This window comes from Carettochelys insculpta, chromosome 1, assembly GCF_033958435.1.
Source record: "Carettochelys insculpta isolate YL-2023 chromosome 1, ASM3395843v1, whole genome shotgun sequence".
Classification (NCBI taxonomy): Eukaryota; Metazoa; Chordata; order Testudines; family Carettochelyidae; genus Carettochelys; species Carettochelys insculpta.
The window spans coordinates 178,028,556-178,044,340 of NC_134137.1; the positions used below are offsets into that span (position 1 = coordinate 178,028,556).

The following is a 15,785-nucleotide window of genomic DNA, read 5'->3' on the forward strand; positions in this document are numbered from 1 at the left end:
GGAGAGTCTTGCATACACACTTCTTCAAACTGGACTCTCCAAGGATGAAGAAAGGAGGACTTTTGTTTGAATAGTTTGAATTCAAAGTAGTATATGGACATCCTTCTGATCCAGCTGATGGATAAGACCCTCTATCCAAGCCACAGGCCTATGAAATCAGGGCTGAAGACCTGGGAGTTTAGAATGAGCATCCTTTGCTAGACCACAGAGTGGGAAATCAGAGAGGCAGATGCCCCGAATCATGCAAGTACCAACACCTTTGTTTAGAAAAAAAAATCTGATATTGAACCTGTGACTTCTGAACTAAAAAAGTTGGGTCTGTTAGCATGGAAGCAGAGTCAAACATCTATATGTGGTTTAACTGCTAAAGAGAGACAAGAACTATGCTGTTAGTATGGATCACAGAAAGGGTGAATGTTAAAATGAAGACAGAGCTATTAAGCATGTTCTTATTTAAAACAAAAGTAGTTTATTGACCAGTTAAAAGTTTTCATTTGACAGAAAACCAGAACGTGCTTTTTACAAAAAAATACATCTATTTACTTTAACAAGTAAACTTGCTTCCATTTACCTGCTGTTCCTCAAAATTTAAATGTACAGTATAAATTTTTACTTTTCAATATAGACATTGTATTTTACCATTCATCTATAATAAACAACTATAGAAGTAACTGCACAAAAACAATGATAAAATAAATAGTGACAGACAAAATAAAAAATTGCACACCGGTTTATCAAAAAGACTTAGGCATATGAAAATTGTTATATTTCATCTACCTGTTCAAAGTAAATATTAAATTCAGTCATTAGAAGCACAATAGTATTTCATTATCCCTACTAGCATAATACTAGATCAGGTATTCAAGATACTCTTAGGCTAAACAGACTAGCAAAGTACAACTAAAGGAATGCAACTTAAAACAAAAAACGTATGTTGGTAGAGAGATGTTTCACATTAATGTTTCTAATTTTAACTGGATGTTTTCATGATTGTTTTTTAAAGATTTTCACTGAAACAGTTGTGTTTTTTTTTTTTTTTTGATCATTAGTTGACAGTGAACACCTCTGTTGGCTGGGAAAAACATGGCTGGAAGGAACATACCATCACTATCCCCATATTTCTCCTCAAGATTTAAACTTAAACATTCTCCCATTTTGCAGACATGAAAGCACTGTGCTAATGCAGGAGAACCAGGAAAATAAAAATACTAGGGGAAAAAAAGACTAGACCATTTTCTTTGTCCATAAAAAGATGTGCAAAATTTAAAATCACATAGTGAGAGTAAATTAGGTTAAGTTTTCAGTTTTAATAAACTAATTGGTCATTAACACCATAAGGCAGGCAATTTGTTTGCCTTTAAAAGAATGTTTAACTTAATGCCCATTTAATTACATAATTCCCATGAGTACCCAACTGTACTCTTATAGGATGATGCATTATGGTATTTTCATGGGAAGTTAAATCAGGGGACAGATTATATTAGTGTAATTTCAATAAAACCTAACACTCAGGTTTCTACAACACTCAGCAATCAATATTGCAACACTTCAGTGTTATGAGGTTTCTTCCTTTTTCAGCCCATACCTTAAATCTCTATCATGTATTTACCCGCAGCACAAAACCACTGTACAATTTAACATGATTGGCAGTCTTCACTCAAGGGGGTAGTATTAAAATGGTAGTATTTCAGTTCAATATTGAGGTGCATTGGCAGACCAATGAATAAGTTCACACAGCACATACCAAAATTATGCCTGGTTTTAGTTACTACTACTGCAGTATGTTCCCAAGTGGTATAAGCATTTGCAATTCAAACTGACTTCGGTGGAAATTACTGGTATTAGCATTTATTGGGAACAGAACATTGCTAAACAAAAAACCCCGTGTTACTACCAGGTGCCATACCATGGCTACATTTTAATCACAAGTAAAGGCAAACTCAAAGAAGTTCGTGTTTCATTATTGTTAAAGTAGAATACTGATATTTTAAAAACTATGCTATTGCGATTTGTTTATAGAGGGGGATCAGAGAGGGTAAGTTTAGTTTGCTGCCTTTATTTTGGGGGGACTGTACACTTATGGATCACTGAGAATATCAAAGTTAAAAGCAAAATGAAAAGCTCTGTAAAAACTGTTTCAGAATCCAAAATAATAGAAAACATTTTCACATTTAATTACAAACATTTATATTTTAAAACAAAATTCTTAAGTTAGGTACATCCACAGCCTGTCCATGTTAACTGTTCCTTTAAGCAGAAAGTTAAAGGTACATGATAAAGTACCCACAGCATCTGTGATACCTGAATGCATACAGTATATATTTTACACTGGGTTTAAGATTTTTTTTTTTTTTTTATAATGAAATTACTCAAACACAAAACCAAAAATCAGTCTTTACAATTTGGAAACCAAACAACATAGTGGAAGAGTCAGCAAGTATCTAAATGTCTTAAGTAAAGGATACTAAGTACTGGTGATTTCATGCATTTGTTCCACAACTTGTCCTAAAATTTCATCAACTACATCAATATCATAATTTACTTGCTGCAAATCTAGATCAGGCATAATTATAGCCAGCAGCTGTCCGACGTTAACTCGGAGGGATCGTAGTTTGAGGCTGTAGGGAAATAACGATCACATTAAGGAAGGATTTTTTACATACAGTGCAAATAAACTCAGATTACAGTCCACAACATTTTATATTGAAGTTTATGAACAGTCTGACTGCCTTACTAAAAAGAGAAGTTTCTGCAAATCTGAGTTTTACAAAGAAGCATATCAGCCAATATAAAATAGGTAACTTTTAAAATTAAATGTCCTCATTCAAGTTGCTTAAGACAAGAAGCTAGCTGGACCAGTTTTTCCCAAGGGTTAAGCAACAGTTCCTGAGCTGGAGGATTACATGCTCATTAGCTGGGTCTACGCATGCCCCTTCCTTTCTAAAGGGGCACGTTAATCAGCAGGTTTGAATTATGCTAATGAGGCACAATGAATATGCAGCGCCTCATTAGCATATCAGCAGCCACAGCAATTCAAAAGTGTGGCTTTTCGAATCACATGCCATCCGTGGAGATGGGACCCTCCGAAAGGACCCCCCCACCAGTTTTCGAAAGCTCTTCTTCCTATCTGGTGATCGGAAGTAGGGCTTTTGAAAACTGAGGGGGGGGTCCTTTTGGAAGGTCCCATCTCCACAGGCGGCACGCGATTCGAAAAGCCGCACATTCGAATTGCCGCTGCCGCCATTATGCTAATGAGGCATTGCATATTCATTGCAGCACCTCATTAGCATACTTCGAACCTGCTCATTAACATGCCCCTTTCTAAAGGAAAGGGCACATGTAGACCCAGCCATTCTGTTTTAAATGAACACTCAGGGCAGAACTTGGTTCTATCCTCATCACCACCACAGAAAAGAAGCTCTTTTGAAGCAAGATGAAAGACTTTGGGTATCACAAACCCAAGTATTGACCCACACATCTCACTTAGATATCCATTTTGCTTTCTCAAAACAAAGTACTAAAAATTGGAAGGACATGCAAACACATAATAGGGCTGGACACACATGGGCCCCAGTGTGAGGTACACGTTAAAAGCCACCTTTACAGAGAAGAAAAGGAAAAAAATACTAGTAGCGAAGTAATTTATCCAGGAGCTCTCTCAAATAAAGCTACGTGTATAGACAAGTTTAGGTTTATTTTACCATTTACTCTACGGTTACTTCCCTGCTTCAGCCTCTTCCTTACTTTCCTTTTCTCCTCTTCTTGTTTATTATTTTTGCTTTCTTTCCTGTGCTCATCTTCTCCACCAACTCCTCTCTGTTGGCCAAAATGTTACTTCCAACTCAGTCATCATTCTTTTTAGATCTCTTCGCTATGCCTGCATTTCCTTCCAGATTGGCAGTAGCTGACATCCATGCTGCTATGTTCCAGCATGATTTGTGGGTGAACACAAATTCAAATACCCGCAAGTATTCCAGGGAGCAGCATGTGTATTAAAGCTGGATGCCAACAGTGAAGGAAATGCTGGCTGACAGAGAAACGATAATGATGAGCAAAAGCAGAGCTCCAGCTCAAATTTAACGCTAGAAATCTGGCTAGCAATGACAACTCTGCACAGACTTGTATAACTTATAATTTGCAGTAACATTTGAGGAATGGTGTCAGTAAACCATAACAAAGAACATTTAAGGCCTGGTTGACACTAAGGAATTACATCAATACAGAGAAGTTGATCTAATTTTGTTAAGCATGTACACTATTGTTTTGCTACTGCCAATCTATAACTTCGCCTGCATGTGTGTGAGCGTGAGAGAGAGAGAGAGAGAGAGAAACGTAGACTGATGTAGTTCAGTTGACAGTGGTCCTGTAGATACTGCATTGCTTACATCACCTGTTGCCCCCTTTACAACCTGAACCCTGTTGCCCCTGCATGGGACTAGTCAATGCCATTATCCCTAGCCATACCACCACTGCATGGGGCCAGTTAGCTCACACAGGGTAGGCTACTCAACACCATCAGCCCAAGCCTGGCCAGCCTACACCATCAGTATGAGGCAGGCTGCTCATTGTAAATCCCAGCCCTGTCACCCCCATGAGGGGCCAGCCACTGGCTGGCCACGCTATCCAGCCTTGCCCTTTTGCCTCTGCACTGTGCAGGATGCCTGCAATTGCCTTAGCCCTGCTGCCACCCAATGGGTCTGGCCAGTGCCATCAACCCTAAAACCACTGGCTGGCAGGCATTCATAAACCCTACCCCCATATGGGGTAGGCTAGTACCACCTGGGCCAACTGACATTGGACTGACTCAGCCCTGCTGCCACCAGCTGACTGCCACCAGCCCCAGGACAGCGGATTGCCCATTCAGCCCTGCAACAGGGGCCATGGCTTGGGCTGTGAGCTCCACACCAGCTGTCAGTTGTGTGCTGGGCAAGGTTCTGGCTGTCACCCTTGCAATATCCCCACTTAAGTGTGCCTGGCGAGTATGCCTATCATTAGCACAAGGAGATTAGTGTGGACATAAAGAGCTGATTTAGTTACTGTAGTGGCTGTAGGTCAATCTACATCATGTTGACTTAATTTTGTAGTTTAGATATGTGTTGATATATATTTGGAGTAAAAGCTCCTCAGAAAATGGATAATGTCTTGTGTGTGTTGTACAGTTGTAAGTAAGCTGTCAGGCTCCCATAAAGAGTCACTATTCTACTTGGATAAAGAAAAACCTTATTTCTTGAATTTTTATTTTATTTTTTTCAAGTATTCTCAGACAAAACTACACATTTAGATTTTTTTTTTTTTAAACACCTGCAATCTGGACACATAAATTAATCTGAAATATTTTCTTGGAAGATAAAGTGTGAATGTTAGCAGGGAAAGGAGGGGCACAAGACTCAAAAGCAATGAAAGGTTACAGAACCATGAACTTTGACAAGGTTTGAGGGTACAAACCAGATGGTTGGTTATTCCAGGCAAATTTCCGGTCTAAAAGTAAGAAAATCGATACCTTTCTTCATCAGAATAACTGAGAGGATCTTCAATGTTACTTGTAGAATCATTTGCATGTGCTACCGCTTGAGGAATTGTAGCTTTTAACTGTGCAACTTCTCTTTTAAGCTCTTCGCACTGAAAACCAATTTGAGTTTTTTCCATTTCCAGTAGTTCAATCTGAGATAGGCAAAAATCAAAGTTAGTTAATTTTATACTTCTGAAGTCAAGGCAGAGTAATTTAAAAAAAACCCAATATGATTTAAATCATTGGCTCAGATAATGATCAAAATCACTTGATTTTTAAAAGAAGCTTACTGACACATTAAAAATCTAATTTGCAGTTGTTTTACTGCAGAAGATTATAATTTTAAACTAAACTATGTTTTTTAAAATGTCCCTACTGATTGGGTATCATCTGTATTTTACAAATATGTTACAGAAAACCAAAATATTTAAAAAAGACCCACTTCACCATGCATCTGACAAATTGGGTCTATGCCCATGAAAGCTTATGCTTCAATAAATCTTTTAGTACATTAGGTGCCACAGGACTTCTAGTTGTTTTTGAAAAATCTCTATTCCTGCAAACACTTGAGCAGGCACAAAATTATTCTGACAAATATCAGATTTGTGTCAACGTCACTACTCATTAGCTTGAAACCAATGTGTGTACACACAAGCGTTTGCAGTATCACAGGTTAAAATTGTAATTAAAGAACTTCCTGTCAAAGTCTCAGTTCAAAACAAAAATACTTCAATATTAACAATAATTAGATTTTTCAATATATTAGTGAAAAACACTTTACATATACCAAAATATTCAAAAATAAAAGCCTGAAGTTAGGCACGTAAATCTAATGTAGACGAACACTTTGATTTTCAAAACCACTTCACTTATTTAGGAGCACAGTTCCCATTGACTTCACACCGCAAAGGCTGGTGGCTAAGCATAAACTAGTTAAAATATTGCAGCTTTTTTACTCTGTGAAAAATCAAGATATCAGAAAGTGATGTTGAATGAAGATTCTGTATTTGAGTGTGTGGTGTTTTCAGAGTACGGGTGTTAAGGCTTGACCACTTCTCCGGCCAGATGAACATTTTAAATACAAAACTTGCAAGGGGGCAATCTGAAATTCACTGAACAATTAGAAAGCTAAAATAATACACAAAAAAATCCACATTAGCAACTTAGTTCTAGAAGAGAAGAAATAACTAGCAACATTTAGAGAACTTGTCTTTTATCCATCCTGTGTGAATTCCAAGAAAACTGTTCATTTCCAGAGTTAGCTGTCACTGTCCTGGTTTTAGCTAATACGTGATGAGCCAAAAAAAAAAAAAAATAGTATACCCAAATGGATCACATTCCACAACACCTACTTACATTAAAGGAGAGCAATTTTGTTTATTAAAAAACAATAGTTTCTTTCCAATATTAAGTTTTACTTTTCATATGAAATGCCAGATGGGGTGGATTAGACACCTCAGCTTTGGATGGCAGCTGATCTGGAAGGTAAACTCTGAATTAAAACCAAGTGAGATCAGCAAATTGGGACAGCAATCAGTGGATGACTTAGTTCTTAGATTTTTGCTGTGTTCTTTCAGTGCAAGTATGGAAAACATTTACTTCACAGAGTTTTTGGGAGAACAGTGACAAATTAGCAAAGCCGCGGGAACAGCAACCCAGAACCTATGTACACTTAGGGGTAGGTCTGGGGAGGTGCTGAGGAAGTGGCTAGAAATAAAACTGACAGCTTAAGGGTTTGCTGGCATCCCCCTAACCTGGAAAGGCACACTCTCTCCCATTTCCAGGTTAGGGGGATGCCAGCAAACCCTTCAGCTGTCAGTTTTATTTCTAACCTGGAACTGGAGATGGGAGACAGCGTGATTTTTTTTTTTTTTTTTTAAATTTCTTAACCTGGAAATGGAAGATACCATGCCTTTCCAAGAGGGGAAGGATGAAACAAAACGATTCAATAACTTACTGGGCATCACTCCAGTAAGGCAGACTCAGTCCTTGAAGGAGTTTTGGAGGTTAAGGTTTAGGTGTAAGGAAAAAATATCAGAAAGGAGGACAGGCACTTTAGGAGGAGAAGAAATGATAGGCATGATATTTATAACAAGACAAAAGTTTTAAAGAGTGATACTGTATTTATTTAACTTGTCCAAGCCTATGACTTGATTCTGCATGAGTTCTGTTTTCAGTATTGAAACTGATGGGACAAGGACTTCAAAAACCAAAATGGCAGAATATAGGTACTGAGTGTCAATAGTTAAGATGCTAACAGTACATGGAATTTTGGAGTGTTCGGAAGCGATAGTGACAATCAGACAATCAGAAATAGCATACCAAGTCCACTTTTCTTCATCCTAATTATGAAAGAGTTAATAAAAGCCAAAAAAAGGGGGGAGGGGCAAGGGGTGGTAATTATTCTGATGAACTGGCCCTTTTGGCTGACAGCACAGAGGAATTAGTAAACATCGCATCAGAGCAGGCATCTGTGTTTCAAGATCATGATTTGAAAGTAAACACAAAATACTGCAATTATGCAAGTAAGGAAGACTGGTAGAAGACCTATTGACCAAAGTTTCTTGAGAGAAGGTGAATCAGAAGAATCTCTATATGTGCGTAGTATATTTCATGCCATTGGACCAAAATCTGAAGAACTGAAAAGAACTCCCCAGTGTGCATGGATGGCAGTGGAAAAAGACAGGAATACTGTGGAAGCTGCAATTAAATTCAACTGAAAAAAGTGTTCTCTGCATTTGTCAATCCTTGCCAACTAAGAGCAGCAAGAATAACCAGTAGAAAATATAAAGAAAATGGCAGGCAAGGGGAGAGTTAACAGTGCATGTGGAACGGCAGAATTCAGGACTCCCGGTGATAGCAAAGAAAGCATGGGACAAAGGACAGAAGGAAAGGACATGAAGACAAAGGGCATGATGGACTGTCATTGAGAGAAGTTTAAAGAGAAGAGGACTGGAACTCTAAGACCTACAAAACCATGCTGTCGCTTGGAAGAATAGTTAAGAATCACAGGCACCTCTGAGCCCCTATAAATGGGGAAGGAAAAAGCTGAGAAGTAAATTTAGGAGATGCCAAAACAGACACCATTGCGACTACATCCTGCTTATTCACAAGAACAAATAATGAATTACACAAAAGCAATAGGAAGTCCTGTATATTTGTCCACCAGGGTGCCTCAAGCTTACTCAGAAGGGATCACTTCTAAAAGAGAAGAAAGTCAGTCTAAGCCAATTCCATTTTGATATCTTTTCTGGCTTTTTTATTAGTTGTGTTAGTTGAACATATCAAGGATAAATTTACTTATTGGAACTGGTGTGTTATTTTTTAATAATTTAGCAAAATATTCCTACTAGCACTTTTGGAATAGTAACTGTACATGAAAAATTAACAAAGTTATTCACACTCTTTGCAATTTACAGCAATCAAGATCTAACTTACTCATAGATGTCAGCTCAGGAGATAATCCTAATTTTTTTCCAATTCACTAATTTGCACCTGGATAATTATAATTTGTATGTGCAATTGCATTAACAAATTTTGACCCTGATCCTGCAGAGTACTCAATGTGGCTATTCTCTCTGCTCACAAGAAGCCCTGTTGATGCCATAAGAAGCTGTCTGGATAGAGCTCATTACAGGATAAGGGCCCAGATGAATCATTTTGCGGCTAGCTTTTCAAGAGAGGCCCTAAATTATTCACTTTACATTGCCATAAATCATATCAACAACCATACCTCACTTTTATATTGGTCTCTCTCGGTTTTGCATTTGTCCAGCTGTCTGAAGACATCATCAAGTTGCACAGCAATTTCATCTACCTCATTTTTATTTTCATTGTTAGTACACTTGCTACATTCAGTTTTTAAGTTCTGTAGAGTACTGCACTGTTCCTTTAACCTTTCTATCTCTGTTAAGGCCTGCTCATATAAAACAGCCACTTCTTCTGGCCTTTTCTCTTGAAAATTTTCTAGTTTGTCATCTGAGAATGTAATATCAGTCTCAGTTGATTGATGACACATTTCCTTTTTCACATATTTATCATACATTTCTAGTATCTTCTGCTCTAGAATTTTCATCTGTTTGGCTAACGTTTCACACTGTTTTCTGAAATTTTCTTTTTCTTGGTTTGCTACTTGCAGCTGATTTCTTAGTTCATTTAATTTGATGCTAAAATCCACAGAGGACATCTCAGAAGCATTACTGATTTCTTGTTGGCTTGTTTCCAAAGTTGATGTGGGTAATTGCATCTCTATATGATCTTCTACTTCTTCTTTTTTAACAACTAAGCATGGGATCTCAGTTTGAGTTGATGAAGTCCACTGCTCAGATTTAGCTTCTGAACTAGATGCACCACAAGATTCTTCTTTCTGTATGCTGTCTTGTTCCATGTTAGTATGTTCAGTTTTTACTATTGTAACATCACAGTCTACTGCAGGCTTTGGAGTACTACTTTCCTCTAAGATGATGACATCCTCATCATCATCATCCTCATCAACTTCAGTGTGATTGTCAAATGTGTGGTTATTTAATCGTGGTGTCTTTAAAGTAACAGGTGAACAACCAGAAATATTCCGTTTAAGGCTGTGACTGGAGAGAGGAGAAGAGAAAAAAAAAAAATCAGCTATTACGAACTACTTCGTTTATTCAAAATAATCTCTTACCTCAACTCTAATTTCAAATTTTGTGAGAATGCATATGAAAATTAAGTACAAATGTGCTGGCCTCCATTAGTGAGTCTAAATAATCATATGCACTTTTTAATTTCTGAAACTTCACGAGTTGTAAATCCTACCCTTTGGAGAACTTCTGAAAATTGGACACCGAGGCTATGGTTACACTACAGCAACCTGCTGACAGAAGTTACTGTCAGAAAAGATTTCCTGACAAAACTTCTGTCTGCAGAGTGTGGCTACACACAAAAACCAATCAGTGAGATCAATCTGCTCTGTAGACAAAGTGGCTGGACTGCCCGGCTGCTTGCTTGACAAAACAGACACCTCGAAGCACAACAGACAGGGCTTCCCATTGTTCGGGAGGCCCTGTCTGTCGAGAGAAGGCCCCCTCAGAGCGTCCACATGACTTTTTTTGTCAACAGCAGCCTCATGCCAGAACACATTGTGTGTGTGGACGTTCCACCAGCTTTGTCAGCAAAACTTGCTAAGCTTAACCATAGCCAGAGTGAAAGGACACTACACAGTGAATAGAAGAGGTCTTTCTGCCCATCAACTCTATTATAGTGACTACTGATTGTGCTTGATAGTTAAGAATATTAGGAGAGATCAAGTTTCAGGGCTGAACTGACTCAAAAGAATTAATCCAAGACCATTTGGGAAAATGGAAGCAACATCTTTAGTTAACTAATTCAGAATTGGAGGTAATTATTCAAAAGAAAGGTGTTCCTTGAGGGAATAAATGTCAGCAAAGAGGAGCACTTTCTGATTAGGAAGAATGCTATGTTAACGAAAAAACTACATTAATCAGGGTACATATCTATTTGTTGTACTTGTAAGTCAACCATTATTTTTATAGTAACCTACCAATTGATTTGTTTTCACACAATATACTGAAACAGACTTAAAAATGTTGGGTCAAAAGTGAAAATACAATAAAAAAGTTACCTGCTATGGATTTTACTGAGAAAATTATATTGGAAAGAGAGGCTAACAAACCAGTCTTTCCTCGGTAAAAGAAATAAGTAAGCAATCTTCCTCCTTCTTCGAAAAAGTCTTCCAACATTTGTTTTCATTTTTTCACACTGCATCTCAGACTGCAGCTGGGGGAGTCGCTTCCATTTGCACTAAACTTACATTAATGTCTGTCGAAAGCGCAAATCGAAATCGCACTTTGAGGGTTTACTGTACCAAAAGCCACATCAATTGCTATTATAGCTGCCACAGCCTGCCAATTGACATATTACAAACACCTTAAATATTTATGTCTTCAAATTATTTTTTCCTGAAATGAATGGACATTCACTTTGCATGTATTCACTAACCTTTTTTCAGGATCCAAATTAAGTGAAGATACTAATCTATTATTTGAGGTATTTATAGACCTTGCAATAGAAGTGTTTGACGTTTCTGTTAAGTGTGATCGTGGAACACCCTCCTTTCTAGTAACAGATAATGCATTTTTGATTGAAGAAACAGAAGGTGTTTTTAAATACATTTCATTATAAACCTGTAGAAAAAGCAACATGTTATTTGACTAAATACAGAATAAGACAACTGGGAGGCAGGAAGGGGTAACTGAAATCTAATTTTGGCAGAACTGTGTACCTTACTAAGTGCATAAGTTTACAGTGTGTCCCACCTCAGGACTGCCCTCACATACAACTGGAGTCCTGCCTCATGTTCAGCATCATGAAATGGGAAGGATGGCGGCTGTCACGAGACTGACTGAAAACCTCTGTCCCATTAGAAGAGACACTCCCCAAGCTGATGGTTACAGCTCAATGACCAAAATATTTTTCAAAAATGCCTTTTTTATTTAAAACACTATATTTATGGGTGATTGAACATAAGCACACTGTAAAACATGCCACCACTGTAATCATATCCAAAAGTTCTGTTTAACTGCTGTAAATTACACACTGAGTAAACACAAACTGTATAATGGAGTTTTGGAAATAAAGATTATAAACATCCTAGACTAGAAAAAGGTTCAAGTGGTTAATGGTTAAGACCTACTAAGGAAATAACTAAACTGAGCATCTTTATACATATGTTGTTAAAATTTCCCTATCTGCAGATACCATAAAGAACTGTGCCTACTAAAAGTAGGTAAAATATGCTTAAATACAGTTAAAAAGGAGTTTAGACAAAAATGTATACTTTAAAATGCTTAAGACTTACAAGACTACCTCTCTGTAACTACTGCAGCAAAGATTGCTTTGGATACCCTTAGACCATTCAGATGCCACTTTTGCAATCCCTGACTTGCAGCACGTTTGCTCAATCCAGCTGTGCTTTGCCACCCATAACAAAGTTTGTGTGTTGACTGAAAAGTAACTTACTAGGTGCTGGGGAAAGGGCAGAACAAGAAAAGGTGGAGGTGCTGGAATTAACTCTTGAAAAACTGCTGGCTTGCAGAATGATAGCCATCTGAATACTTTGGTGAAGGTGCAATATATTGTCTAGGGAGCTAGAGAGAGCTCTAAATAAACTTAGAGGTTGTAATTAATTTTCAAACACCCTGGAGCATACCAACATTCTTTGTATTGAGGGTTAATGGAATGTTACGCTTCAGGTCACAGGCTGACAGCTGTCAAGTCTCAGGTTAGAATTCCCCTTAATCCTGTCCCCACACATGGGCCAGGTGCATGCTGGCTGGTTCACTTTCCTGTGCCAGAAACTGGCCTCTGCCAGAGGCACAATGCTAAATAAAATCCTGATCCTGCCATGAGAATGACTCTTCTGGATGCTTTTTTCTTGTCCTAGGGCTCTGCATGGATTTATGTTAGCACATCTCATTGTAGAATTAGCACTTACAGGAAATACCACGCACACTGGGTCACACTGCATACTGCACCTCCTGCTGTACTGCTAACCCCTTGCATTTAAAAACAGGGAGATCTGATTTGCAAGTCAGGTCTGTAGAAGAACAAAACTTGGGTTCTGTTTGCTTTCTGGGTTCTGGTCCCTTAAGGTTTTCAGGTTAATTATTTTTCTCTACAACTATAAAGGCAAAATTAATATATATAATATACATTAATTTAGCTTTTATAGTTGCAGAGAAAAAAAAAATTAACCTGAAAACCTTAAGGGACCAGAACCCAGAAAGCAAACAGAACCCAAGTTTTGTTCTTCTACAGACCTGACTTACAAATCAGATCTCCCTGTTTTTGGAAAAAAAATATATATTAATTTAGCCTTCATAGCTGTAAAGAAAAAATTAATAAAACTAATATGTATAGTGTGACTAATTGCAATTTATTTTGTTAATCACTTGATAGCCCTAAAATAGTTTTCTGCTCTATTGCAAGACTCAGAAAGCCCCATGCTTATACTGCTATTTGCACTCAGTGGTCCCAAATGAGGGATTTTGCTGGACCAGAGCATTTAATGCCTTTTCCCACTGGGCCGCCCCTGTTGTCATGCTGCAGCTCACTGCTGCAACACAGCAGTTGGGGGATGCTGGTTCCTCGTCCCTTTCCTGGTAGGACAATCAGCTTAGCCTGCCCTCCTGCCCCAGCCCTCTGGTCCAGGAGCATCCCTCACCCTGCCAGACAAGGGATGTTACTGGACCAGAGAATGCAGTCTTTTGGAGCTGTAAGCTGTATAAAAAACAAAAAGTAGTGGAACGTAGACAAAACATTCATTAGGAAGCTCAGTTAAAAGTAAATCCTTCAAGCTCAACATAAGCCTTCTTCTTTGGTTACAAGGACATGATACCTATTAACTCAGCACAAGCACATCCACCAATAGCGCACCCTTCCAGATCAAAACCCTCCTCAGGAAGAGGAAAAGCTCCCTTTGGACAGAAAGTCCTGTCTATTTGTTGGATCAGAAAGAAGGCCCTATGTCAGTTTAAAGTCCAGAAGCCCTTTGTTTGCAGGTCGCCAGAGAATTCAGTTTGAACCAGGATATTCAACCCTGTACAGGTGGTGTTGCTTTTCAAGAGGTGTGTTACAACAGGAGTTAATGTATCTAAGCACCCCTCACTATTTAGGAAGGCCGTAGTGTCCCATCCCTACAGTTACCATATTAAAATAGAGGACACCCCTGAGAGGCTGTGTGTTTATCAATATGTACTAACTCAACTTGTACCCATGTGTTATAGTATATGTAGTACATTAGTACAATGTGAGGTAGTACATACTGATAAATACACAGTCTCAGGGGTGTCCTCTTTTTGAAAGAGGAGATATGGTAACCCAACCCACCCTCATGAAATTACATACAATCCCTGGCCCACAATTATACCTAAACTTAATAGAGACAGCTAAATATAATCCACTGTTTGTCCAGGGGACTGCAGGAAACTGCCACGTATGCCACACTGGGCACCTCTTCCCACTTCTGGGACTGCAGTGACTCCTTTTCTCTCTCCTTCAATTTTCAAGAGCAGGCTACAGAAGACTACAGATACATTGGGCTAACACTGCAGGGGGTGAAAGTAATCTTTTTGTCACTGAAATACATAGTGCTTTTTTAAATAAAAAGCTGGACCTGGTTTTTTAACTAGTAAATCCTCAGAATTAAAAAAAGTACTGTAAATTAGCTTGAGAGGTAAGCAAACACAACAAGAAAGATGTAAGCCTGAAGACTGGACACTTCGTTGCTATACAGAGCTACTCAGTTACGTTTACACTACAAGCGCCACAGTGGCCCAGCTGCAGCCATGCCAATTTAGTGTAGACATATTACAGGAAAATGAGTTCTTCCATCACTGTAGTAATTTACCATTTGACAGGTGATAGCTAGGTGGATGGAAGAACGGTTCTGTAAACACAGGGATGTCCATACTGAGGCTTGAGTTAGCTCAACTCTGTGTTCTAGGGGTCTGATTTTTCCATAACCTCTGAAGAGGATTTTAAAAATCAAGACTAGGCCTGTATCTGATTAAAGTAAGAGTTCCTTATTGACTGCAAAAAATGAATCAGCAGACTGTAAGGTGGGTGCATAACTGGCTGGAAAACCATTCCCAAAGAGTAGTGATAAGTGATTCACAAACAAGCTGAAAGAGTGTATCCCACAGAGATCAGTCCTGATCTGTTCAATACCTTCAGTGATTTAGCTAATGGCAGAGAGAACACACACAAACCCCTCCCACCTTGGTCTCATGTTTAAAATGATCTGGACAAATTGGAGAAATGGTCTGAAACAATGAAATTGGACCAATGCAAAATACACCACTTAAGAATGGACACCTATAAAACGTGTAAAATAAATTATTAGGAAGGCGTACTGCGGAAATGGGTCTGGGGGTCATAGTGGATCACACGATATTAAGATGTGTTCCCAATGTTGTAAAACAGCAAACCTCATCATGAGTTGTATTAGCAGGAATTTTATATGCAAGACACAAAAAGTAGTTTTTCACTCTATGCTGGTAAGACCTCAACAGGGATATTTTGTTCAGTTCTGGGCACCACTTTTCATGAAACGTGGACAAACTGGAGAAAGCCCAGAGCAGAGAAGAGGAGGTATAAAAACTGTCCCTGGATAAGTTTATGCTTGAAATTAGATGAAGGCTTCTACTCAAGACAACTGAATGTCTGGAGCAGCCTTCCAAGGGAAGTATTGGGTGGTGGTGGCGGCAGGCTGAGGAAAGAA

The 15,785-nt window shown here is 38.5% G+C and overlaps 1 protein-coding gene across 3 annotated transcripts in view; it reads right to left on the reverse strand.

Annotated features, from left to right (window-relative positions):
- Positions 1 to 446: 446 nt before the first annotated feature.
- MORC3 (MORC family CW-type zinc finger 3) overlaps positions 447 to 15,785 on the reverse strand; it is a 55,781-nt gene continuing 40,442 nt past the window's right edge. For all 3 annotated transcript variants that reach the window (XM_074996330.1, XM_074996352.1, XM_074996341.1), the window contains exons 14-17: positions 11,504 to 11,688; positions 9,243 to 10,095; positions 5,501 to 5,661; positions 447 to 2,618 (exon numbers count right to left, since the gene is read on the reverse strand). In XM_074996330.1, the coding sequence (XP_074852431.1) occupies positions 2,465 to 2,618; positions 5,501 to 5,661; positions 9,243 to 10,095; positions 11,504 to 11,688 (1,353 nt within the window). In that variant the 3' untranslated portion in view covers positions 447 to 2,464. The remainder of the gene's footprint in view (positions 2,619 to 5,500; positions 5,662 to 9,242; positions 10,096 to 11,503; positions 11,689 to 15,785) is intronic.